At 48.6% G+C, this 27,305-nt stretch overlaps 1 protein-coding gene across 4 annotated transcripts in view; it reads left to right on the top strand.

Annotated features, from left to right (window-relative positions):
- Positions 1-14,976: 14,976 nt before the first annotated feature.
- The window catches only part of ANP32A (acidic nuclear phosphoprotein 32 family member A), a 29,749-nt gene continuing 17,420 nt past the window's right edge, over positions 14,977-27,305 (top strand). Inside the window, exon 1 of one of the 4 annotated variants that reach the window (XM_006132081.3) lies at positions 14,977-15,177. In XM_006132081.3, the coding sequence (XP_006132143.1) occupies positions 15,124-15,177 (54 nt within the window). In that variant the 5' untranslated portion in view covers positions 14,977-15,123. Of the gene's footprint in view, positions 15,178-17,164; positions 17,183-17,276; positions 17,392-17,828; positions 18,017-27,305 lie in introns of those variants that run through there. The other 3 variants (XM_025189188.3, XM_014578066.3, XM_006132082.4) reach the window with 3 other exon arrangements.

The raw sequence follows: 27,305 nt of genomic DNA, 5'->3' as shown, positions 1-27,305 counted from the left end.
GGAGGGACGGATTGCTAAGCAAAAGGGGTTTGTACATTGTAGATCACTTAGCATGAAGTGGGCACTTAACACTTTTGCAATAGGATAAAAGTTAGTAGAGAGTAGTGTCATAAATTGTAATGAGCCATAAAAGCACGTCTGTTAAATCCATGATTTTTAGTGTCTAGCAGTTATGAATTTAAGTTCCCAGCTCACCTTTTGAAGCTATTGTGTAGATTTGAGTACAGGGACTGAAGTCAGACATGGGGTTAGTTTTGTGAAGTGTTCATTGATAGGGATACAGAGATTTTATAGTTGTCATTTTTCTGTATGAGTTCATTCAAAGGTGTAGTTTTATTTGTGGGTCATCAGATGCACTGGATGAGGTACACGTTTTCATATAAATATGTAAAACCCAGGAATCTTGAAAGATATGTTACAGGGGGTATTAATCATAGCAGTGGAGATACGTCTACAGGTTTGACATCTGTTGTACTGGCAGGGTCTGGTGCTGCTCTGAATTTAAATATTGCAAGTTAAACTGCTTCCTATTCTTTCCCCACTGCAACCTTTAATATTTTATACAGAAACAGGTGGATCCTGGGAAATGACAACTTGAGAGGGACTTCTGGCAAAGCAATAGTATGAATAATCAAAGACTAGCTACAAAGATACATGCTTTATGTGGTAAAAGCTAGGACACCTGTGGACTGGCTAACCAAGAAGCGATTTAATTATTTGTTAATCTTTGTATGGAAATATGTTTATGATCATTACATAAATTACCTGTGATCACTGCTATACAAAAAAACCCTTCATCTGTGATCACTCCAGAACAAAGTCGCTTGGATATTTGCCATCTAATCATTAAGATTGAAGTGCCTTTGGCAGTCAAGTCTAAGTATACACCTAGGCTACGTCTACACTGGCCCCTTTTCCGGAAGGGGCATGTAAATTTCACCAGTCGTCGTAGGGAAATCCGCGGGGGATTTAAATATCCCCCGCGGCATTTAAATAAAAATGTCCGCCGCTTTTTTCCGGCTTTTAAAAAAGCCGGAAAAGAGCGTCTAGACTGGCCCCGATCCTCCGGAAAAAGTGCCCTTTTCCGGAGGCTCTTATTCTTACTTCAAAGTAAGAATAAGAGCCTCCGGAAAAGGGCACTTTTTCCGGAGGATCGGGGCCAGTCTAGACGCTCTTTTCCGGCTTTTTTAAAAGCCGGAAAAAAGCGGCGGACATTTTTATTTAAATGCCGCGGGGGATATTTAAATCCCCCGCGGATTTCCCTACGACGACTGGTGAAATTTACATGCCCCTTCCGGAAAAGGGGCCAGTGTAGACGTAGCCCTTGGCTATGTCTATATGGCGCTGTTTTGTGTAAAAAATATGCAAATGAGGTGAAGCGTGGAATATCGCCGCACCTCATTTGCATAATTAATGATGGCCACTTTTTGGCCAAGAGGGGGTTTTTGCGCAAAAGCCCCCTCTTGCGCAAGAGCCAGTCTTCCGCATTTTTTTCAGGCAGAACGGCTCTTGCGCAAGAGGGGGTTTTGAGCAAAAGCCTCTTGTGCAAAAAGTGGCCACTCATTAATTATGCAAATGAGCAGGGCTTGACAAGGGGCAGTGAGCCCCACTCACCACCCACGCAGTTTGGCACACTGCACATGCACTGATTGTGTTGCGGCGCCGTGCTGGGCTAAAATCTACTTGCCACGGGCGAGTAGATCGCCCTAATTGTCGAGCCTGCAAATGAGGCATGGCGATATTCCACGCTTCGCCTCATTTGCATATTTCTTGCGCAAAATAGTGCAGTATAGACATTGCACTAATTAATAGTCTGAGTTCCTTGCATTAAAAAAATCTTGCATCTGCTAAGTCGAGGGTGGGGAACCTTTGTTTGACTTGCGGGCTGCTGACCCACAGAAAAATCAATCAGAGGCCGCACACGAGACGCAAATCAAACCCGCACTGATGTGGCCCGAGACACTCCCCACAACAAGAGCTTGGGGGGCCCAGGTTAGATTTCATGTACTGCAGCCCCATGGGGGAGTTGTGGGGGGACTGGAGCACCAGTGTAGGCTCCCCAATGCTAGGGGGAACCCTGAGCCTCAGGGGATGGATTCAGGCAAGCTGAGGGCCACATCCGGCCCCTGGGCCTTAGGTTCCCCACCTGTGCTAAGTAAAAGCTGTAGGACACATCAAATGGAGTGCCAAGATTTAACCCTCCTGCCCTGGGCTGTACTGCTGTCCCACAGGGGTGGGGCGGGGCTCTCTCCACTGCACAGATGGCTTGGTCTCCTGCCCTGGGCTCTGCTCCAGCTTTTCCTGTAGGGATGGGAGGAGCAGCATGTGCACTTTCCCATAAGCTGGATCCGGCATAGAGCCTCGAGGGTGTGCCCCCCCCCCCAGTGCAGGAAGCCGGCACTGGCTCCAATCTTGCGGGGGGCACAGTGACGGGGTGCTGAGACCCCGCACCAGGGAACTTGTGCCCTCTCAGAGGGGCTGCAGAGTGTGTACCGGCCGTGTGCCGGCTGCTCCCGAGCCGCGGCTCAGCTGAGGCTGCCCCAGCCCCGCCGGTAAGACGGGGAGGGGTGGCGGGCGCACCGTGTCGGACGGCGTGGGGGCGGGGCACGTAAACCCTCTGGTGCAGCGGGAACTTTAAAAACCCACCGGACGCTGGAGAAAAGGGGCGACACGGACCTGCCCGGGAGCAGCGAGACGAGGACGCCCCCGTGATTGTCTCTTCGGGGCGCCCAGATGCCGTGAGTACGGACACCCCTGAGGGGAGGGAGGAAGGAAGAGGCCCAGGGCAGGGCGGTGAAGCAGCCCGTGGGCTGGCGCGTTTAGGGGCACGACCCCGTCAGCCAGACCGAGACTGGTGAGCAGTCTCAGTCCTTAGGGCCCTGGGCTGGGGCCCGAGAGTGAGGGCAGGCCCGGGCCCCCTTCCTTCCCCCACCTGAGGAGAAGGGAAATACAGCAAAAACCCTAACGTAAAGGGCTAGGCCAACCAATTTGAAGAAAAGCTGACCAGCCCCCCAGACTAGGCCGGGGGTGCCCGGTCACAGGCACAATGCTGGATCACACCATGGGGGGGGGGGAGAGAGAGAGAGAGAAAGAGAGAGAGTGTGTGTGTGTGTGTGTGTGTGCGCGCATGCCAGTTTATTGTGCATGCCACTGAAAATAATCTTGTGTGCCATACATTGCCAACCCCTGCCGTAATGTACTTAGAACTAGCAGAAATACCCAGCATCACCCGGGTAAAATATAGTAAAAGGTGTGATGAATGAACTATGTCAATGACATTAACATAGTATGTTTTATTGGAAATACTTTTCTCTTATATATTACTTTAAGAAATTAACATAGCTAGTACTTTTTCTGTTATCATAGGGAAAGGATCTTGTAGTTGCAGTGTATGTGACACGCTTAACAGAAGAGTCCAGCAAATGCCTATGATCAGGCACTACTAAAAGCTAATTAGTGGCCCAACTGGGGCTTTGAGGGAACCGATTTTGAGATATAACCAATCCAGTGACTGAAGTTAGGAAATCAGTATTATCCATGCAAAATTTGGTGTTTCTAGCTCTTACTGTTTTGGAGATCTTTCGGGACAAACAAACAAACTTTCGGAAATATTTATAAGATAATCCACTTCTGCAGGAGACTGCCATATACTTAAATATAAAAATGAAATCTCAGGCTTAGTTTAAAAACCTACACTACACAGGGTAAGAGGATTTACAAGACATTGGTCAACTGCTTTGGCAGACTGGAAAAAAAAATCAGTGATATTTGATTCCTTCCCTTGCTCTCCTGAGGCTATCCATTTCCTAAGCACCATTAGCATGCTTGATATTGTACCAATGAAAGGACAAAGCCCAGTCTACACTAAAAATACTCAGTCTCTTGCCACAAGAATCAAGTCACTCACACAATGTCCAGTGGCCAGAAGCAGCATGTGCACTACAAACAAGTCATGAGAGCAGCATGAAATTCTGAGACGCTAGTACAGGTTAGATCTCCCCAGTCCAGTTCCCTTGAGACCTGACCAGTTCCAGACAAGGGAGTTTTCCAGACCAGGGAAGATCTAGGGTATGGGGACACCAGCCTCTCCGCTGGGCTCCTCTCCCCAACTATCTGCCACTGCTGCTCCTGCCCCAGCAGCTCTGGAGGCAGCCCCAGCTCTGGAGATGGCCCTGCAGGCGCTCAATGCCCCACCAGCTGTGAGCTCTGCAGCCCTCCCCCTTCCTGGCCTTACCAGCTGAGGGCTGAGCAGCATCCCCTGCAGACTCCAGGGTCCCCACCAGCTGTGTGCTCTGCACCCCCTTTGAGCTCCAGTATCCCCATTGGCTTCCCCGCCAGGCTGGCTGCAGGCTCTGGTACCTCATGACTCCGCTGCCCAGCTCTGCTCCCAGCCACCAGCAACCTCTGTGCCGGGGCTCTTTAGTCCAGCAACATCTGTGGTCCAGGAGACACCGGAGAGTCCTGGACCACAGAGGTTCAATCTGTATTACACTATAATTGTATGTCTTCTATGTACTGTATGTCCAGAACAGCATAAATGAGAAGTGGAGTTAATGGAGAAGAGGGCCTTTCTCTTGGCCAGTGGCTGAGATATTATTATACAAGGCATGCCAAACAGCATTCAGAACACTGGAGTCAGAGTGCATCCCTTAATCCTAGTTTGATAGGGTGTAATGCAGCAGTTCCCGAACAGTGGGCCGTGGGCCTCTTCCTGGCTGTGGAAGAGCACTTCCCTCCTGCCACGCAGGGAAGCGCTCTTCCCCGGCCGAGAAGAAACCCCACCCCCACCTGGTGCTGGTTGGGTGAGAGGCGGGGCAGAACATGCCTCTCCCAACAGCCACAAAGGGGGGGAAACGCTGGGTGGTTTACGCCAGCCAAGGACCCCAGAGCCGCTGGGCCAGGTGAGGGTGGACAGGGCAAGCAGTGGGGCTCTGGGGTCAGAGCTAGTGCTGGGGGGGCTCTGGAAGTTGGGCTAGTAGCGGAGGGGAGGGGGAAGAGAAGAGACTATGGGGGCAAGGCTGGCACTGTCGGACTGAGGGAGGGAGGCTGGCACTGGGGGGCGTTGGGTGCAGGAGACTCTGGAGTCAGTGACTGCTGCTGGGGGACAGTGGAGGGGTGGGGTTCGGGGTTAAGGCTGGCACTAGGGGCTGGGCTTTTGGTGGACCAGTAACACCTTATTTGCATATTCATTATGCAATTTATGAATGTGGAAATAAAGTGTTAGCAGGCCGCCAAAAGTTTGTGAATGGGTTTGCCAGTGCCCGGTATCAAAATGTTTGGGAACTATGGGTATAAAGAAAGCACTCACAATCCAGAGCACCCAGCACAATGCTCATGTCCCAAAGGAAAATGAATGTTTATCTAAAGGGGGTAGAAGCACAAATCAAACCACACCACCACATGGCACTTGTAAACCAAATACACAAAGGCCAATACACTGAATACAGGCATGTACACAGTCAGCTGCATGACATCACAAAGAAACAATGCCAAAGATTAAAATGATGAGCTGGCCTACATCTTTGCGATGAGCTAGCACAGTGATCTCAATGGTTCAGGAGCCAAATTAGCGATCACCATTATCCGTGTGTGTATAAACACACACACACACACACACACACACACACACACACACACACACACACACACACTCTTCTTATAGATGAACTATTTGGTCAATCATTTTGCAACAACAATTGGTTATTAACATAATAAAGACATCCCTATTGGCCTGTGGAGTGATAGCATAGTGGGTAATGAACATGTGTCCTGATGACCATCTAAAGGCCTTACAGGTGTCTTGGATTGGAACATGAACCAGGAGGGCTGCCGAAGAGGCCTGCGTGCTGGTCGAGTGTGCCCGGTGGCAACAGGACTCCTGCCAGCTCTTAAGCCCATATCCTGTTCAAAATCCTCTGCATGGGTTCTCACAGACCCTTTATCCTTTCAGCCAATGGGATGAAGAGTTGGGAAGACATCAGGAAAAGTTTTGTCCAGTCCAAATAAAATGCCAAGGTCCTCTTCACATCCAGGACATGCGCCTTTCTTTCTTGGCCTTATGAGGTTTAGGGCAGAAGCCCAGTAGAAAGATAGCCTTGCTTATGTGGAAAGTAGAAACCATCGTGGGCACCACCTGGTGGCGTCGAAGCTATACTTGATTCTTATGAAAGGCCATGTGGGACTGTTCCAACATTAAGGCATGCAACTTGAAGACCCACCGCATGAAGTAACCGCCATCAATAAAGCTTCCTTCCGGGATAGGTCTGACAAAAAGCATGAGGCAAAAGGGTTAAAGTGTGGCTCCGCGAGCCTAGAGGACTAGTTTGAGGTCCCCCAGTGGAATGGGGAAAAGTGTCTAGAGGCCCTTTAGGAGCCTAGCAGTCATGTCCTTTGAGAATATAGACCTGCCTTGGATCAGCAGATAGAAGGTGGAGATAGCCAGCAAATTCACTTTGATTTTTAAGATGAAGTAATCCAATATGGCCTATAAGGAAGTATGGAAGAGGAAAATGCCCCACTCAGCAGCAAATAGGAAAATCTGGTCCAGTTCACCAGGTACATCTGTCTGGTTATGAGCTTCCAACTTCCGAGGGCTTGTTGCACCCTTCTGCTTCGGACTGTTCCTCTGGATTTAGCCACGCAGCAGCCACACTATGAAGTGGAGTAACAGGAGCCTGGAAAGTAATGGGTAGCCGTGATCCTGGGACAACAGATCCAGACGATTCAGCAAGGGCTATAGGGGGAGCACTGGCAAACTCAGTAGGGTGCCAAACCAATGCTGGCTCAACCCACCAAGGGCAATCAAGATCATCTGAGCTTTGTTTTGCTTAATCTTGAGCAGGACCTTGTTTACTGGCGGGATCAGCAGTCTCCCATCCAAGGCAGGAGGAAGGCAGAAGAAACCTCCAGATGGAGTGCCCACCTGTAATGAGATGGAAAAAGTTTCTGCTGAAGTCATCTGCCAGCATGTTCCTGGCCTCTGGAAGTAAACCACTGGTCTGCTACTATGGCCTCTGAAGCTGGAAGAAAGGGCAGCAAACAGTGAGCAAACAAAAGGAGGAAGGTCCTGGGAAACTGTTTGGTACATCAGCCTTGGGCACCTGCACGATTATCTGGAACAGGCTGAGTCTGGTTGTGTGTAGGGATGTAAGAAGTTAACTTGGCACCCAGTCAGCAGCAGGCTTCTCAGCCTGCTTACCCAGTAACTCAGAGGTGGCCAATACATGGCTCGCAAGCTGCATGCGGCTCTTCACTCCTGAAAGTGCAGCTCACGAAGCCTCCCCCACACTCTGTGCTCAATGGTTGCAGGGAAGCCGTCCGGCATGGCAAAATGGCATTGGCCGACAGGAGCCTGATGTGGCCAAAAAGCCTAACCTGCGATTTTTAAAGGGGCAGTGTTGTTTTTTGCTCAACAACTCTGCTAGTGGGGAGCTTTTCCTTTCTTTTTTTTGCTCAACAATTCTGGTGCGGCTCTTCGCATTTCTTCCGCCACTGTTTCAGCTCTCTTCGTTTAATGGGTTGGTCACCCCTGCAGTAACTAGCTAATCGACCTGGCCGGGGCAGCTCTCTGACCTGGCGTGGCAGGCTCCTGCCCATGGTGTGATATTTAACCAGTTAAACAATATAATTTTAATTGTTTAACCAGTTAACTATTTTAATGGGTTTTTATACCCCTGGCTGTGTGAAAGGCTAGGACTGTTGACCTGAACATCCCTTAGATTTTCTCTGGAGTGGCTCGACAGGAGTGTCTCCCTTGACCCTGGGAAGGCTGTGGCTTAAACTGATTGGAGGAAGGGACAAGGACATAGAGGTCTAATATCTCCAGGGTTGTATAGGAATCCTTGAGACCATAGAGTTTAGTGGTAGTCAGTTCTGCAAACCAGGTGTATCCATCGAGGCTTTCTGGGGCCAGCAGAGTGCCCACCACCAAGGCTTTTGGTGCTGGCAGAGGGAAGCTTCAGGTCTACTCCAAAGTTCCAGTTAGTGAGTGGGCTCAGAGAAACTCCACGGATTTGAGAACCACTGTGTGTGCCGTAGTTTGTGGCCACGGACCCCACAATGCCGGCTGAACCACCACCCCCGAGCCTCTCTTGCGGGTAGGGAAACCTTGTTCTAAAGCAAGGATAGCAGAGCAGTCGCTACCGTGACCAAAAGTAGGTTGAACTATAGCTCCTCTCCCATCAGTGCCCCTCTCCTAAAGGAGGCAGACCTGTGTGATTCTGAGGAACACCTGAAGAGCAGGCTTGCAGGTAGCCAGTAACTGACCCAATGTTCACCAGTGTCAGAAGAGCAAGTGGATCCGGGAGGAAGACCAGGCTTGGCACTGCAGAAATGCAAGTTGCAGTGAAGTTGACCTGGGAGATCCGCACCGGTCTGAGGAAGCGTACTCTGTGCTTTGATCAGTACTGGGGTCACAGAGATTCTCTATGTTCTCTCCGGTATTCCTGCTGGGGGAGGGCAGGCACACATGCCTCACAAAGTCTGCATCTTACCACCACCAAGCCTCGCTTTGATCCTCTCTACCCTGCTCCCAATCCAGGGACCACGCTGGGCAGAGAAACTTCTGCCTGTCCTGGTCACAAGTGTGACTCAGAGGGCAATCTTTGGCGTGACATCTGCCATGACGGGAAATGCTGCCTCAGCAGCGACTGCGGTGATCCCAGTGAGTTTACACCAAGCCCGAGGTCCCATGAAGACTGGCGTGGGCAGCGCAAGTACATAACATCCTGTGCTGCTTGTAGGCACGCAGAGCTGTCTCTGTCCAGGGTGACCAACTGAGAATGGGCTGGACTACTCCGCTCAGTTTGAGACGTGGCCCTTAAGCTCAGCTGTGGGTGAAGTAGTGCCCGGTATGGAACCTTGATCTTCCCAAGGCTTGTCCTTCCCCTTATGGGAAACAGATCTTCCTCTCCGTCTTTTTCACTGGAGCCGCAGAAAGGAAACAGTGCCAGCTGGTAGATGGTACCACTGGAGCACTGAAGTCATGGTTCCTGGCGCTGAGTAAGAGTGCTGCTCTGTCACTGGGGCGAGTGCAAACTCCATAAGGGCTTTTGAGCCAAATGTCTCTTTACTACTTTGTCCCGAGCTTGAAGGACTTGCTGAGTCCCAACGGGGATCCTAACAAGTCCCTAAGTACAGTACTATGAAAAACAGAGCGAAACAACTACAAAACAAACTAGAAGAACAAAGTCCAACAAGAAGCACCATCACAGTTCCAGCACCCTCACAGGCAGCAAGAAGGAACTGAGGGTTGAGGGAACTGGTGGCACCCTCTTTACCATGGCATATACACACTACTCCAGGGCACTAGAGCTGGTCCACTACAGATATTGTGGAAGGAAAATATTTCCAGCACCAGTGCAATCACTTTGAGCAATCACACACAGAATGAGGAACAAAAGCCTGTAAGTTTCTACGGAAGCAACACACCGACTTGGGTAAGTTTTAATTTAGTCTGAGCAATAATTGAAAAAGATACTTTTTGGAATTATAGTTCTTGGAGAATGCATTCCAGTGTTTGTCACATGGAACTTAAAATCAGGCTTCCCAGGCTCCGTTCTCAGCTTTGTCATTGATTTGCTATATAACGAGGAATTCACCTGTGTAAATCAAAGCACAGACAAATTTTATCTATGAGATTTACTTACCCCCTGTATGTTATGATTTAAAACTTAAATTTTGCAAAGCACACGGATGCTATGGTTTGTGCTAGGTATGTGTGGATTATTTGGAAATTTTAATCTCACGCTACTGAGTGTATGATATCCTGTGCTAAGACTCTAATAGTAGGTTCCTCTAAGATTAAGGTTATTGGGGGGGAAAAAAAAGCCCATTAGAAACACGTACTCCAGCAGTAGAATATAGTTAGATATTTAGCTGCAGTAATTCTTACAATCATATTAAATGCTTGATGCACTTGGGGCTGGAAAATAAGGATATATTGGTAAGACCTTTGGAATATTTTCCTCTTCCAAAAAATTAATGAGATCACAATGTCAATTTCCTGCCTTTACAGGATTAAGATGCTATACATTTGTGTATAATTTCTCTAAAAAGCCTACAAGATCAGTAATATATCTGAATTGACAATGTATAAGACACAATTGATTCAGTAGGTATATTCAAAAATATATAAATAAATAACTCAATTATGGTTCAATTTTGCTTCAAATGAAGTCTTTTACTATTAAGGCTAGGCTATTTAAAATGATTTTACTTTGGTTTATTTTTGTTTTAAAGCTAATAAAAATCTTTTTGTGACCAAACTGCTTGTTAACAGTAGTGGAAGATCTAGCTTTTTAATCTGAAAATGCATGAATAGCTGTAAAAATATGCTCTCTTTCAGGTTTGGGCACTTGTTCTGTGTTGGGAGACACTGTCAAAAATTAAACTATGTGCTCTTCTTTTCAAAACTTATAGAACTCCCTGTGGTAAGAGGTAGGAAAAAAAGGAATTTCATTTATTTCTCACTGAAGTTTTATGTGATCACATTTACACAGCAGTTAATTTTCAATTGATTTTTAAGAGATGGAACTTAATACAAACCTAACAAAACCAAGTTTGTACTTATATGATTTTATCATTTGGGAGTAATAATACCTAGCTTTTACATAACACTTTTCATTATATCTTCTCTCAAACTGCTATGTAAAAGGAAAATATATTTTCAGTCCTTGGAAAAAATATTTATATGGCACAGATAGATCTAGTTAAGGTTCTAAATCCTTTTATTTCCACAAGCAACTTGAGGCTCATAACCTAGTATTCAAAATTCACTGAAGGACTAAACTTTGCACAATGTCTCAGCCTAAGAGACAATTTTGTTCACAATGTTTGAAGGAAATGGATTTGACCTCTTTTAAAGTAAAATTCAAATTATGTATCCTTCTTCATTCAGTATTCTTAAAGTTCTTTACAAACATTAACTTGTTTATGACTTTTCCAGGGTCATATCAAATCATAAGCAGAACAAGAAAAAAATTAGGAGTCCAGGCTTTTACTCTTACATGAATTCTAAAGAGGGGGAAATAATTCTGACCACTTCCAAGCCAATTTTATTTTTAACTATCAATCTGTTTTGCTTTTAAGTTTGTGCTTTCAACATATGGTTTCCTCCAGCCTAAAACCTTCTGATGAAGCGTCCCTCTATACCAAGAGCTTCTCAGGCCTACCTAGTTCAATACATATTACTTCAGAGCCTATGAAGCTCAGTAATAAAAACTAGCCTGACATTTGTGTTTGTCCAGAACTCTGAACATTTAAAACTAGCCTAAGGACTGTTATAATGTTCTCAATAAGGCTGCATGCTTCTTGGGGGGGGAGGAGGGTGGGGGGAAGAGAGAAGAGTGCCAGACTGAGAGTCTTGCACACTGATCCCAGTGAAAATGGCCATCCCTGATTAATCCATTCATATACAGAACCCAATGAGAGTCTTTTACTGCGAGCTAAATACCAATGGAACCAATATTTGACAGTTAGCCTTACCAACATGCATTTGGCACCATAGACCTCTCTCACCTCTTAATCTGGCAACAGGATACACCAAAGCATTCTGAAATAAGACTGCAAGGCCTTCTTTGTGACAGTCCTTCATTGTAAGATCACACTACACAAGTGTCTTCACAGGGACCCAGAGATGTCTCAAGAGAACACTGCCCTTTTGGGATCTGATTTACAAATAACATATTCTGTTTCCACGCATGTGGTGTTTCAGCCTCTGACGCTTGTCACAACATGCTGCCTCCAGAACTAGTAGCTTCCATGGCTTGCACAGACAAGTGGTCCCATCCAGTTGTGTGTGTGGGAGTCACTTATCTCACCTATACCTTTGTGTTTAGTCTCAGGCTACGTCTACACTGGCAGGTTCTTGTGCAAGAACAGCCGTTCTTGTGCAAGAATCTGCAGAGCGAACACACTGCCCACCCTCTCTTGCGGAAGATTTACAGTACGGCATGGTAAGAGAGGGCTTCTTGCGCACAAGCTACGCTATTTTTTAACAGGTGTAAGCTCTCTTGCGCAACAGGGCAGTGTGGATGCTCGGCAGGGGTTTCTTGTGCAAGAAAGTCCTATGGCTAAAATGGTCATCAGAGCTTTCTTGCGCAAGCGAGCCTCCACACTGCGATGGGCGCTCTTGTGCAAAAGCACAGCTTGCACATGGCACTGTGGACGTTTTCTTGCGCAAGAAGCCGCCAGTGTAGACATAGCCTCAGGGTATAGCATGGTATGGAGGAAGCTGGGGAAGTAGGGACAAAAGATAAGTGAAAAGGTACAATAAGAAGCAACTTGGGATGTGGCAGCCTCTCTCAAGCTGAGGCAGCAGCTCAGCCGCAGCGTAGGCGCACGCATCCCTTCCAGAGGGGGGAACCACAGGAAAAGGTCCTTCCATGTCTCTCGCAGCCCCAAGACTGTGCTCCTCTGCACAGCTCCCCACCAAGCTACGTGGGGACAGAGAGAACCTGATCATGTCAGGGCTGCATCCCAGACATTCAGTGAGCAGCCCTGCCCCATTCCAACAGGCCTCCATACCAACCACCCACCAATGGCGCTTGGCCTCCACCCACCCCATTTCCCCCCATTCTTCCTCCTGCACCATACACTGTGACCAACAGCCCTCACCTCCCCCAAACCCACAGTCCCCCTCCATGCACCAACCCCTCCCAGGCCACCCTACATCCCTCTGAACCCTCAATCTCCCTCCACGGACCCAACCCCTCCCAGCCCCCCAAACCTCCTTCATGTACCCTGACCCCTCCAACTCCCCCCCACAGCCTCCCTTCATGCACCCAATCCCACTGGGCTCCCCCTCCGATCCCCCAAACCCTCAGAGCCCCTCCATGCACCCCAACCCAACTCCCCCTTCAGCCCTCCAAACCCTCAGCCTTCCTCCGCACACCCGACCCCACCCAGCTCCCCAAATCCTCAGTCCCTCTCTGTGCACCCCTGACCCTGCTGAGCTTCCCTTAAACCCCCCCAAAACCCTGTCCCCCTCCCATGCACCTGGACCCCACTCAGCTCCGCTAGTCCCCCAAACTCAGCCCCCTTCTGTGCACCCCAGCCCCACCCAGCTCCCCAAAACCTCAGACCCCCTCCGTGCACCCAACTCCACCGAGCTCCCCGTATTCCCCCAAACTCTGTCCCCCTCCGTGAACCCTAACCCCACTCAGCTCCCCTACAGTCCCCCAAACTCTGTCCACCTCCATGCACCCCAGCCCCACCCAGATCCCCTACAGCTCCCGAATACCTCAGACCCCCTCCGTACACCCGACCCCACTGAGCTCTCCCTACAGCCCCGCAAACCATCCGCCTTCATGCACCCCAACCCCACTCATCTCCCCCTACAGCCCCCTAACCCCGTCTGCCTTTGTGCACCCCAACTCCACCCAGCTCCTCTACAGCACCCCAAACCCTGTCCCCTCCATGCATCCCAACCCCACCCTGCTCCCCTACAGCCCTGTAAGCCCTGTCCCCTCGGTGCACCCAAAACACAACCAGCTCCCCTACAGTCCCCCAAAACCTCAAACCCCCTCTGTACACCTGACCCCAGAGCTCACCCTACAGCCCCCCCAAACCCTGTCCCCTCTGTGCACCCCAACCCCACCCTTTCCTACAGCCCCCCAAAACCTCAGCCCTCTCCATGCACCCCAACCCCACCCTGCTCCTACAGTCCCCCAAAACCTCAGCCCCCTCCATGCACCCTAACCCCACTGAGCTCCCCCTACAGCCCCCCAAACCTCAACCCCCTCCATGCACCCCAACCCCACCCAGCTCCTCCTACAGCCCCCTCCATGCACCCCAACCCCACCCAGCTCCGCCTACAGCCCCCCAAAACCTCAACCCCCTCCATGCACCCCAATCCCACCCTCCTGCCCCTACAGCTCCCCATGCACCCCAACCCCCCGCTCCCCCTACAGCCCCCCAAAACCTCAGCCCCCTCCATGCACCCCAACCCCCCAAAACCTCAGCCCCCTCCATACACCCCAACCCCCCCAGCTGAGCCCCCCCCCACCCCCTCCAGTCCCCTCCCACCCTGCTCCCCTCAGCCCCCTACCCCACCCCCCGAGCTCCCCAAAACCTCAGCCCCCTCCATGCACCCCAACCCCCCGCCCCCAGCACCCCAACCTCCCCCCAAAACCTCAGCCCCCTCCATGCACCCCAACCCCCCAAAACCTCAGCCCCCTTCATGCACCCCAACCCCCGTGAGCCCCCCACCTCAGCCCCCTCCATGCACCCCAACCCCCCAAAACCTCAGCCCCCTCCATGCACCCAACCCCCCAAAACCTCAGCCCCCTCCATGCACCCCAACCCCCCCCCCCAAAACCTCAGCCCCCTCCATGCACCCCAACCCCCGAGCCCCCCCAACCTCAGCCCCCTCCACGCACCCCAACCCCCGAGCCCCCCAACCTCAGCCCCCTCCACGCACCCCAACCCCCCCCCCCCACCTGCCCCCCCCCAACCTCACCCCCCCCCACGCACCCCAACCCCCTGAGCCCCCCAACCTCAGCCCCCCCCACGCACCCCAACCCCCCAGAGCCCGCCCCACCGCCCCGTCCGCGCACCCCCGACCCCACCCTCAGACCCACGTGCCGCCCTCGGCCCCGCGGCCCCTCCCCCCGGCGGCCCGCGCGCCATTTCTCTCCCCGCCGCCCCTCAGGGCGCCGCGCCCCTCCCCCTCGGGCCCGGCCGCTGCCCCAGGGCGCCGCCCCCCGGCGCGGGGCGAACGTGGCGGGAAAGCGCTGCGCCCCCATCCCACCGCGGAGCCGCCGCCGCTCCTGCCCCATCAGCCACCAGCAGCGACTGAGCCTCCGCTCGCGCTCGGGCTGTCCCCTGGCCGGCTCCGCCGCTCGCCCATTGGCTCCCGCCGCGCTGTGCCCGCCCCATTGGCTCCAGCCGCCAGCTGCCGCGTCGCGGTTGGCCGAGCCCACTGTCAATCGCGGCGGAGGCCCCGGGAGTGCCCGCCTCCGCTGTTATCAGGTTAGTGTTAGCCGCGGTGCTGGGGCTCGGGATTCCAAGCGGAGCTGGTTGAGCTCTCAAAGTCCCTCACCGCGCTGGCTTTGGGGGGGTCTTCAGTGGTGTCAATACAAAAGAGGAGCTGAGCAAAGCGAGAGACTCCTGCTAACCAGGGACATGGACATGAAGAAAAGGATCCACTTAGAGCTGCGGAACAGGACGCCCTCAGATGTAAGCAATGCAAAAAAAAATCCATCCCACATTTTGGGGGGTGCATTAAAATGATTAGAAAATGTAGGGGTGCAGCTGGAATAGGGAACGCCCGTGCCAGCGGCTGCTCAAGCCGCTGTTGTCCTTGAGGTGCCTACCGGTGTGTGGATGTCTCTGTGCACCTAAATTGGGGTGCCCAAAGGCGCACGCGTTATGGTCTAGGGGAAAACTAAGCTGCTCCCGAGTCTGCTGGTGTGAAATGCATTCAAGGAGCTTGCAAGGCATTAAATGAAAATAAGTTGGTGGCTCTCGCTGGCTGGTTTTGTTGGCAAATATTTGCACGGAGTGTTGGGCAGGGAGGGAGCGTGAGGGAGTTGAAAATGGTTTAGTTTAAAGTGCGTCTTCATTTCTTTGCAGTGATCAGGCAAGAGAGACTGGGGAGCCATATTTGTAACTTTGTAGTCCTCATGAACGCGCCCTTTCTCTCTCTCCCTCTCTCCAGATGCTGAGAAGACAAAAAATAGGATTTTTAAGCAAACCTTCAGTGGTTTTAAAAATCGGAGCCAGCTGACAATATCGCAAGCTTTTAATTTTTAAAAAATGCCCCAATAAATCCACTCTCCACCCTCTCTCCATCCACACACACACAAAAAGGCTGGATGTTTTTTTTTTCCTTGGGGCTGGACTTAGGTTGTTGTTCAGCGTCTGACTGAATAAACGAGAACAAGAAAGTTTGTCAGGACAAAAATAGACCGTGGCTGGTTGGGCACAAATTATGCAGACAAGAGAAAACCTAGTTACCTCTCCTCCTTTTTCTGTTTGTCTCTTACTGTTACCGCAGCGATAGCAATCGAAAGGCGAGAGGGGTGGGGGTCACCCAACTTGGGCAGACCCCCTAACCTCTTGCCAAATGCACCCAAGGAGAAATTAAGGTTGCTTCTGTGTAGGGGTGGGTGTGGGTGTTCTCTTGCGATGGGAATTTGGTGTTTTGTGCTGCGCAAAGGTGACCGGAGGTCTCTCCTCCTTAATCATCGGTGCATGGGATCGTTGCAAGTGCCTTTTCCTACCTTGGGAAGTTTTAGTGCAATTAACACACAGTAAAAAGCCAGTCTCTGGGGGAAACCCTCCCCTCCAAAACAACCGATCCCACACATGTGGCCATGGATTTTTAGAAGCCAAGACCGAAGAGGGCATTATATAATGGCTTAAATACTAAGTTTATTTGCGGGGAAGGGGAGGTGTTCTCCGGCTCGGTTTCCCTCTTGCAGACCAGACAGCTTTGAAAGGCGCTGGACGTAGATAGGAGTGAATAAACACATACCTTTCCAGAAATCAAAAGTATCCCAGGGGGACAGGGGGAAAACTGCCCCGCACTTTTCCTGTCGCCAGTAAAATGTCTGACGGACAAAGCTGGGCGGATTTACGTAACCTTCGCTTTAAACTTTAAAAAGTATTGAGGGGGGAGGGAGGGAGTGTGTATGGAGCTGGCTAGTGGGTCAGACACCTTCCCTTGTATCTGAGCAGCAACACCTATTAATACAAAGTGCTGTGTGGTGTGTGTGTGCGTGTGTGTGCGTGCAGGTTGCTGCATGAGCGGGGCTGCTCGTGCTCCCTTGTGTTGCACCGCGTGTATGTGCCAGCTAGCTCAGTACAAGAGGGCTTGTTTGTGAGAGCCCTGCAAAGAGGACAAAGAGCAAACGGAGGAGCTTCCTAATGAGGGGCCTCTGTCCCTACATCTCTGCCGGGGAGCTGAAATATTCCTCCCTCCCTCCACCCCATGAAATCATTCCCAACTTTGTATCCTCGCGTTGGCAGCGCCACACTAAACCTGAAGTAGGACAAGACGCCATGTTTTTTCCATCGAGCTGCAAAGGAGAAAAAGGCTGGGGTATGAAACCAAGGCGATTTATGCTTTAGGATCCGTGCGAACACCCCAAAGGAGGGAATTCTTAAAGCCACCAGCGGTGCAGTTAGCAAACATTCCTTGTGAAATTCTGGAGGGACTTGAGGGGGGTTGCTTTAAATGGTAATGCGTGTTACAACCTAAAATGAGAAGCTTTCATAGGTCTGCAGTTTCCTAATAATGATTATTCGGTGGGGAGGAGAAATGCTTCGTGTTTTGTTCGAGGGCAGGTCGAAGAGGTGGAATGGTGGCGGTTAGGGCGGCTGACGGAAGCAATGAGGGCGCACGGAGGGCTCGCTCTGTGTGTGTGTAACATGACTGCCAGCATTCAGGTCTGCCATTTTGTCACTGTTTTGTCACAGAGGGGGGAGGGGAGAAGGTTGTTTTTAAAGAAGATAACAATCTTATAGTCCGATTCCCAGCCAGGCACGACTAACGGCGTGTTCGAACCCGAATCCTGCTGCAGTGGGGCTGATGTGGCCGGGGAGGGGTCTTCAGGGAGGGAGGCGGGCATGTATGGGTGCGTGTCTGTGCAAAGGGGAGTGCTCGCTTGTTTCCCTGCACAAACGGCTCTTGGGGAGCGCGGACTCGGGAGCCTGTATCTTTAAATGGAACCTTGGCGTCTCGAAATGGAACGTTGTGTTCGCGAGCGTTCCGCGGGGCGGTGACGAACGTTCGGGGGAGACTGGAAGGCCGGTCGCACGCTCGCCAGGAGCGCCTGGCTGCATCGCCCCGTTCCGCTCGGCGCCGGCGCGGGCTGGGCCTGGCGCCCAGCCTGGGCTTGTGCCTTGTCCCGTTTCCCACCCGAGCTGCTGCGCGGGAGCTGGAAGAAGCGAGCAGACCTAGCAGGTCGTATGCACAGTGGGTTCCGGATGGCGATACACTCACTGCCGGCTGCAGCCGCGATATGGATGAGTCGGGAATATGCCTTGTTCCTGGGCAGGGCCCTGCTGGAAGGTAGGTCTTGAGGGTTTCCCCCCCCCCTGTGGATTATGTAGCAGTAACCGTTTAGCGCCGCTTGAGGTTTATCTTCCCCACCACCACCATCACCATTTTTAACAAGGATGCTGGCGGTAAAAAATTTCTCCAGAGTGCTGCACGGCACGTTTTGGCGACAGGAGTGTTAAGCCGAATGTGGTTTACTTCCCTCCCTGCTGGGTTTTTGGTTTAGGAAAGTAACACGAAGAGACTTTCTTTGATTGGGACAGTGTTTCTTTGCACTTGCATAACTTGATCTTTGGTGGGTAAAGACACCCTGTCCCATATGGTAGAAATGTAGTCTTTAAAGTGCTACACAGTCCTGTTTTTTGTTTCACCTGCCCCATATGGTCAGTCATAAAGTGTTCCTTATCTAACTTGGTACCTGCTGTCACCTGTTTCAAGTCTTTTTTTCTTTGATTCTGAATGAACTCTCCCATGCAAAGGCGATAATCAAAACTGTTCCAGATTTCATTATGCAAATGTATTTTAAATACGATTGGGAGAACGATACTTGTCGATATTGCGGTTTTTACCAGCCAGATCCAAAGGGGACACAGTAGCGAGGCCAGCACATCCTCATGTCGGGGAGTAATAAAATTTACAATGGGGGGGCTTGCCACTCTTCAGACTATCCCTTGAAATCTGATTTCTTGACTCTGTGCCTTTGGGCACTAACTAGAGGGGCAGACTGAATTTTAAAAGTAATGATTGCTTGTTCCATCCACAACTTGGTGCAGATTGTGTATTTCAGTATAGACAGACCAGTGAAATTAAATGAGATAGTTCATTAGTCTGGGAGTTTTACATAGGTTAAGATGATGCAGTATCTTCAGTAAGCGGCAGTACATATTTGCATCATAATCCATATTTTAACAGTGTCTGACCATTAAAAGAAACCGACTCTGGTTTTGTAAAGAAGGCCAATTTTTTCTAAGTCAATTGAACTGCAGCTGAGCCATTTGTGCTTTGGTATCCACACCACAGGCTGTGTTGTTCATCTTGACAGGGTTAGGGTTTTGCAAATCAAGAGCAGTGGTGAAGCAGTGTACCAGAATTTCATTACTTTTGTGGGTTTATGGTAATGTTCTGCAGGCTTTAGAGTGATGTACTATCATTCTTGTTTGAAATGCTGCTTAATACCGTGTAACAGAGCTGGTTACTCTGAGTGGTTAAATATTATCCTGCAGGTTTGGCATACATATTAATTAACAAAAGCACATATTGCAAGTGTATTTAAGGTGGAATGCACAGGGGCCCGATTTTCTCCAGCACCTCTTTTCTTTGTGTTTGTTTTAATTTGAATTTAGTGCTGGTGAAAGGTGCCAGATTGATAGTACAATACCTGAAATTATTTTTCCTATGTATTGTACTGTTGATGGCTGTGTAGTTTTTCTATTGGACTTTTCTCTCTCCCCCCCCACTGTGTTTCATGTTGAGAAGGTTCTTCATATGCTATGCACATACTAGGGATGTGAATGGTTAACCGGTAAGCCTCACCCGTAACAGGTTACCGCTAACTGGCAGCGGCCGGAGAAGCCCTCCTACCCGCTGCACCCACCGTGAGCAGGGGGCTGCTCCAGCCCCACAGGTCCCCCACGGGTGGGGGCGCTCCAGCTGGGGCAGAGCAGCCTCCATCCATGATTAACTGGTTAAGCATAAAGTTTAATCAGTTAACTAATTAAATGGGATTTTACATCCCTAACATGTACACATCTAAGCTCGTATCTACCCTTGGAGTCTTCTGATGTAAAGACCTGTACACTTGGAATTAGAACAGATTATCTCATAGGTTACTACAGAGCCATCAGAAGGCACTGTAATTAATGAACTAGTAGAAGCTTTTGTGGGCAGATTTTTGGGCACTCCTGTTTATTTGTATTGTAAACAGCCTAATTTGTTAGTTAAATACAACAGCTGTAAAGCAAATTATCAGTATTCCGGTTCTGGCTGGCTATGCAACATAGACCTTGTATAGGTTTTTGAAATTGTGCTAAAATGCCTTTTTTATGCTTATGTTTGTTGTTGTTTATGCTTATGTTTATGCTTACATTTTTACATTCGGTTGTGGATTACTTGAGTCCAAACACTTCATGATTGGTCTAAAAGAGGCACTGTTAACTTGAACTTAGGTCAACTAAAATAAAAGTTGAAAGTTTACTTCAGTTTTTTTCACGACTCTGGACTCCCCAACCCAAAAACATCTGTTTAATTTCATTTATGTCTGTTCTTCTCTTTTGTGTTATGGCCAACCTACCCAAACAAAAGGGAAAACAGTTGATAATGACTATTTGTAATTCCTGTGAAATACAGAAGGTAAACGTTAAGATTTAATTTTTCCTCACTATGTTACTCTTTTCATTGTAATGATAGTAAATGGCTTAAGTTGGTGTCTCTTTAAAGACCTTTCCTGTACTGAACAAATACAAAAATGAAAGGCATTCAAACTGTTCTAGCAGCCTCTCTGGATTTCTGACCTGCTGGTATTCTGCTAAATTCTCAAAAATGTTGATTTGAACTATACATCTCTGCACCTATACCACTGGATCTCCAGAAGTGGTGTTGTATTAAGGTGAATAAGTAGAGCCCCGCGAATCTACGGCTATCTGCTATATATCCACAGGTCAGGGCTCATTTTTGCAGATACAAAATTTGTGTCCATAACTGTATTTGCACAGGGTTCTATGAGTAAGTTGTTTGACCAGGAACAGCTGATATTGGAAACAGGTAGGTCCAAAGGAAACAGTGAAGCAAACATTTACCTCATTTAATTGAAAATAATGGATGAGAATGATCACGCAGAGATACAGGATTTATGTGTGAGATCCGCAGTGGGCTGTCAAGAAATCTTTTTCTTTTTAAAACTTGACTAAATTGTAAGCATGCGTAGGGATCAAGATAGAAACTTGCTGCCTTGCTTTCTAATCAGTCCACAATGTTGCTATTATCTGACAGCTTTTCTAGCGCGCGCACGCGTGGTTTTATCCTGACATTTCCCCCTCAACTGTTCACGTTTTTTCTTAGACGATCAGTCTCTCAAATGCAGTCATACTTATGCAAGGTGTTAGGGTGATTTGTTTGTGTACCGAACAAGCAAACATGATCTTGAAAAATGGTTCACTCTTGATAAAAGTATCAGAACAAAAGTAGCTGGGGTGTCGGTAACGAATGAAGACATAACAGGGGAAGCTGAAAAAAGGACACCAAAAGCTTAAAAGAGACACATAACAGGAAGAACGACTCACTAGTACTGACTCGTGAGGGCCTTGGTGATAGGATTGATTTAAACCTGAATCTGATAACTTGTCCTACAGCCAGATCTGCACACACAGAATTTGTCATCTACGCTGCTGCACTTCTACACCAAGACGTACAAAAATGTTTTGAGCTTAACCATGTGGCTCTTCAAAATGCAGAATCAGAGGCAATAGTTCAGGACCCAGAGTACACTGTTCTTCCTCTGAATTAATCTTGAATTCCTAAGGCCTGTATTGTCTACAAAGGGGTACGTCTAGCAATATTGAATTTGTAGTGTAAAGGGTGAGGGCTTCCTTTTTACAAACGGATATGTTGTATGTATTGCACCCAAGTTAGGAATGATCATAGACATGGACAATACTTACCCATTCCACATCTTGGGATGAATACATTTTTAATGGAGCTGTAAAGGCTGGGGAAAGATGAGAATTGGACCCACAAAAATGGAACTACTTATGTTTTGAGTGAGTGAATCACTTTCAAAGTAAAATGCAGGACAATGTAGCACTTTAAAGACTAACAAGATGGTTTATTAGATGATGAGCTTTCGTGGGCCAGACCCACTTCCTCAGATCAAAGTAAATAATGTTAAGCCTTTGGTTCTGAGGGGTGCTATGAACTCAGTAGTTCTGGTTTCCCAGCTAGAATCTCTGGTGTGGGTAGAAACGTGTGGAATTCCATGTGAGCAGACTTTGGGAGGGAACAGATTGGCCACCATCTGACTCTCACATCGAGACTTTTCTTGCTGTTGGAAGAGCAGTCCCCTCCTTTCTCCCCCTAGGGATGTTAAATTGCGTGGATTAAGAGAGGAAACTGTAGATGGAGGGGGGGGGGACTTAATATGTTTAAAAGGCTGAGGTGTAGCAGGCGACCCAGTGCAAGCCGGGAATCAGCTGCTAAGAGGCAGCAAGAAGGGAGCAACTAGTCCAGAGGTAGTCGACTAGTCACTTACATCCCTACTTCCTCCCGCCCCCACCCACCGAATGTGGCAGCTCTCAGTAAACAGTGTGATAATCACCTGGGCGAGTAAAATGAAATCTTGTTCGTACTGTTGCTCCCTAATAGGAAGCGTTAGGAGTTGCTTTCTGCTGATAGACCTAGCTGCAGTGGCTAGTGGTTGCTTGACCGTTAACTTGTTGTTGTTATAACATACAAACTATTTTCATTTCTTCCTCCACCTTCCCTTTGCCAAATCATTCTTCAAATCACATTTGTAATCTTTTTTTTTTTCTGTGCCTCTTCTCTAACTTACTAACTTTGCTTTTTTTCCTGCTAGATTTTTACCTCCATTATGGGTTTTGCTTCCTTCATGCTTCTCTTCAAAATACACTGTTTCTTCTTCTTTTTTTAAATTAGTAACTTTTTGGGTCCGGTCTTGCAGCCCTTACCTACGTAAGTAGTCTGAGTTAATCTGAACAAGATACAAGATTTGGGCCTATTATCAATCTTTTCTTCACTTCGACTTGTGTAACAAGAGTCACAAGACTGACTCATCATTGGGCACTTCTAATCACACCTTGTTTACACTTCCACAGTAAGTTGATGTAAGATATGCAGTTCCAGGTATGTGAATACCATAGCTGGAGTCAGTGTAGCTTAGGTCGACTTTCGGCAATGTCTTTACTGCGCTTTGTCAACAGGAGACACTCTCCTTTTGACTCCCTTAATCTTCTAATTCCGGTGGAGTACCAGAGTTGACCAAAGAATACTCTGCCATCGATTTAGCAGGTCTTCACTAGACCCACTAAATCAACCTCTGCTGCATTGATTGCAGCAGCATGGCTTTCTGGTAAGTGTAAATGTGGCCTCGGTGTCTTCCATGTATTAAAAAGGTTGAAAACAACATGTCCCAGTAAATCCAGCTGGACATTTCACTTGCATAGTACTCAGCATCTTCAACTTTTCAGACAAGGTATTGATTTAATGTTAGTTATTAATGTGCTAAGGATGTTAAAAAAATCATTGGCTCCCACCTGCTAGAGAGGCAGCAGTGTGGGCGTCAAGTATGGGAGCCAGCTTGAAAGCTGACTTCCCGTGTGTACCAGCGGCTACGTTTCCCCCCATCCTCTCCCTTCCCTCTCCCCTCCCCCCCACTGCCTCTATCAGAGGCAGCAGCACAAGGTGGAGGGGAGGGGACAGGCGGCTCCACAGGAGCTGGTGCTCATGGAGAGCTGGATTTTAAGCTGACTCCTTCAAACACCACTTCTACCTTCCCGTCCCCTGCACTGCTGCCTTGGTGCTAACGTTCTTTGGAAACTTTTCTTTGACTTCTGATAGCATGGCATCTATTTTCTAAGTGTATGGGAGGAACGCACGTGATTGCTCTAGTATTGAATGATCACAGAACGGGGAATTACCCTCTGCACATTACACCTTTCTTAAAAATAGTGTATTTCAACGTGTGTTTACGGAGTGGGGCTGAAGCCATTTAATAATAGCTAGCTTTTCTACAGTGTTTTTCCTTGGTAGGTCTCAAAATGCGTTACAAAGGAGAAGTGACTTGCCCACATCACCCAGGAGGAGAGACGGGGCTAAAACCAAGATCTCTTGAGGCCCAGTCTGTGCTCTATCCACTAGGACATCTTGCCACTGGGAAAAAGAGATGGATGCAAACTTCCAAGTGGCCCCTCAAAAAGCATTTGTTTTGAAATTCAAGCATAAGAGCGGCCATATTGCAGCAGACCAAAGGTCCATCTAACCCAGTGTCCTGTCTGCCCACAGTGGCCAAGGCCACATGCCCAATGGGGAGTGAACAGGTGATCACTAAATGATCCATCCTTTGTTGCTCATTCTCAGCGTCTGACAAACAGAGGCTAGGGGCACCAATCCTGCACATTTCATTTAATTAAGCACTTTAATCATTTGACTATGGCTGTTTAGGCCAGGCCCCTTCAAATGAAGTATGTTCAGGTCTCAGTGGTTGAGGAGCCAAATTAAGGGTCAGTATTGCCCAAAAGAGTGAGTGTGTGTGTGTGTGTGTGTGTGTACGTGTACGTGTGTGTGTGTGTGTACACACACACATCTCCATCCTCACAGAAAATGACTGACCAAGCATTCTACAATTGGTTAATAACATAGTAGAAGCTTCCTGATGAGATAATAACTTTGATTGGTAATTAAATCACACAGTTTTAGAACCATATGCTGCAAAGAGCTGCAGGAGAGGGATTAAAGAGTAACTTTGTGGTTCATGAGCCTCCGGCTGAATATCTCTGTAACAGGCTTCTGTAATATAGCTGATCTTAAAACTAACTCACCAGGAAAAATCCAGGGATGTTAGCATATAGTCATGTAAATGATTAACCTATAAGCCTCGGCGTATCGATTCATTCAAACGACTACACACAACCTCCCTCTCCCCTCACTGCCTCTGTGTCAGAGATAGCAAGTGAGGGGGGGGGAGAGGTGGGAGCTGGTGCCCGAGGGGAGCTAGCTTTTAAGCCAGCTCCCCTTGAGCACCGGATCCTGCGGAGCTGCCGGCCCTCACCCCTACTCTGATAGGCAGCAGCATGAAGGGTGAGGGGGGCAGGCAGGGGCCAGTAAACATGGGAACCCCGTTTTGGCTCCCCGTGTATATCGGCTCCCCTGCTGCCTCCCACGGAGGCAGCAGCACCGGGAGGGGGGGCAGGTGGGATGCCGAGGCAGCTCCTGTCCATGGGACGGCAGGGGGCTTCTTGGGGCTGGGAGCGCACTGGCTGCTGTCCTCACCCCCAGGGACCATCGAATAATTGTGTAACCGATATGATTTTGTGCAGTTATGCAATTATTAAATTAAACGCTATCCAACATCCCTAGAAAAATCTGATTAGATGCCTCTTGAATAAGGGGCATCCTACATTATTATAGGCATTCGTTGACTTACTGACTAGCATGGTGCATGTTCTTGTGCATACACAGGTAGTTGCTGACACGTTTCAGTTGGAAGCATGCTTTCACATGACGTGATTCTTAAAAAATATGTGGAAAAGTGCTGCTAAAGTCCTAGATCTTTTTTGTCTAGATGTTTCCATTGGAGATACTAGGTTGTTAGTCCCAGCAATTTTGATTATAGGATGTATACCATTAGCTTTCTTCTTCTCCCTCTCCTACCTGAAAGTTGAGATTCTATTACACAGATAGTCAAAGACAATAGTTGGAACTACATTCCTGTGTTTGCTGGTTTCTGGGCGGAGGGTGATACAATGTACAGCAGGGCTACTCAGCCTGCAGCCCGTTTGTTTGCGGCCTGCAGTGCAGTATGGGTATACTGTGCAGTTTGGGTTGATATTAAATTTTTTAGTAGTTAAATTTCTGGACTGTCATTGCTCATTAAAAATGCTGTCATATGGGTGGAGATCGGGTAAATATTGCATTTTATTAATCTCAGCAGAACTGACTTACATGGGGCCTGTGTGTTGTGTAGTCTTGCCTTAATCTTTGTATTCATGCCTGTCAGTGTGAAAGAAGCTATTTGCATATGTTTGCATGTACATGCAACCACACGTAAATTGTGGCCCTTGGCATGTGCTATGGGTATCATTGTGGCCCCGGGGCTTCCAAAGTTGAGTAGCCCAGATGTACAGCATGTTTATAGAGTGGTAATGTACTGATATGGGACCAGATGGATGGCACAAAGCAACCTTCAACCCAGTTCTGCTGCTTAGTGGAGATTTATTTCCCCTTTGACTGGAACCCCGTGGTGGAGTGGACTATTCCCTACCCTCTGCCGGCTCCCATGCCTGGGGTCTGGCCAGTGTGGAGTGGGCTTTGCCAGTATGTCTCTGCAGGCTGTTGGAAGCCAACAGAAAATAGAGCAACTTTCAGTCTCACGTTGTAGATGCGCTAGCATCTCTTGTTTCAGAACAGAGAGAGGCGTTTTAAGCCCACCGTTTCTCTCCTGCATCGTAGCATGCAGCCGCACATCTCAGGCCGGCGGGGAATCGGAGCCAGAACTTTGGGGGAAAGTGGCATCTTGAAACAGGAAAGTCAGCAGAATCCGACCCTTCTTCGCTGTCATCGTAGATTCTTTTCGGCCACTTACAAGTGTGACAAATGAGGCCCCTGTACATCCTATGCCTGCTGACTTCAGGCACTCAGTCTGAATCATTAATGGGTCCTCCTTCCATAGTCCCATTGAATAACTCAGGAACAGCCCGTGAGGCTGGTTAAGATTTGGGGTCGTTGTGTAGAAGCGAGGTAGGTGTTGGTGTATTGCGAGGCTTTTTATTTTAGTTGACCCAATTGACAAACTGATATTTTATTTTTGATGCTCATTCACTTGTAATGCTCAAGTATTTTACAGTGGCTATTGATATGAAAAACTTGTTTAAAACTGCACTGGAAGGTATGTTGATCTGTGCACGCACACGCAACTTGAGTGAAGCAAGAAGAGACCTGTGTTAACTTGACATGAAAATGAGTGAGCTCTTCGAAAATGTGCATGCTGAAACCGCTGGCTCTAATAGTTGGGGATTAAGTTAGCAGTAGAAGTTGCTTCTAAGCACAGAGATTGTGTAGATGTGAGCCTATTAAAGTTTGATGGGGCTGGACCATTCAAAGACCACTCCCAATAAAGTCCAGTGTTTCACACCCTGTTTGTGCAGAGACGCCAAGTTCCAATTCACCGAATAGATGCCAGTTGGATAAAATCACTTGATGTGAATGGGCCATTTTCATTTCCAGTGCAATCGGTGGTTTCATTTGCTCAGCGTACAGGAACTTGGCAGCACCAAAAATGCATCTGTTACAGCCAGTTCTCGCGGGCTGGTGATTTCCTTCTTGGATAGGATTTGAATCTCTCTTTCTAAATTAAATGTACATGCTATATTTTTTTTTAAAAGGTGTGAAATTAAAACCTGCTCTAAAGCCCAACTAACGTAAAGGTGCACTGAACCATAGTGGAGATATCTTTGGGGTGTCCCCTCATACCGAAACCAGGCTTCACTGCCTCTGTTAACTTCATTCATCAGCACTCTGGCTGTGAGAGATCCTATTCATAGCTCAGAATGGCAGGGGTACATGCTATGTGGCT

This window comes from Pelodiscus sinensis, chromosome 14, assembly GCF_052426305.1.
Source record: "Pelodiscus sinensis isolate ZL-2025 chromosome 14, ASM5242630v1, whole genome shotgun sequence".
Lineage (NCBI taxonomy): Eukaryota > Metazoa > Chordata > Testudines > Trionychidae > Pelodiscus > Pelodiscus sinensis.
This window is presented reverse-complemented; position numbering and strand designations above follow the sequence as displayed.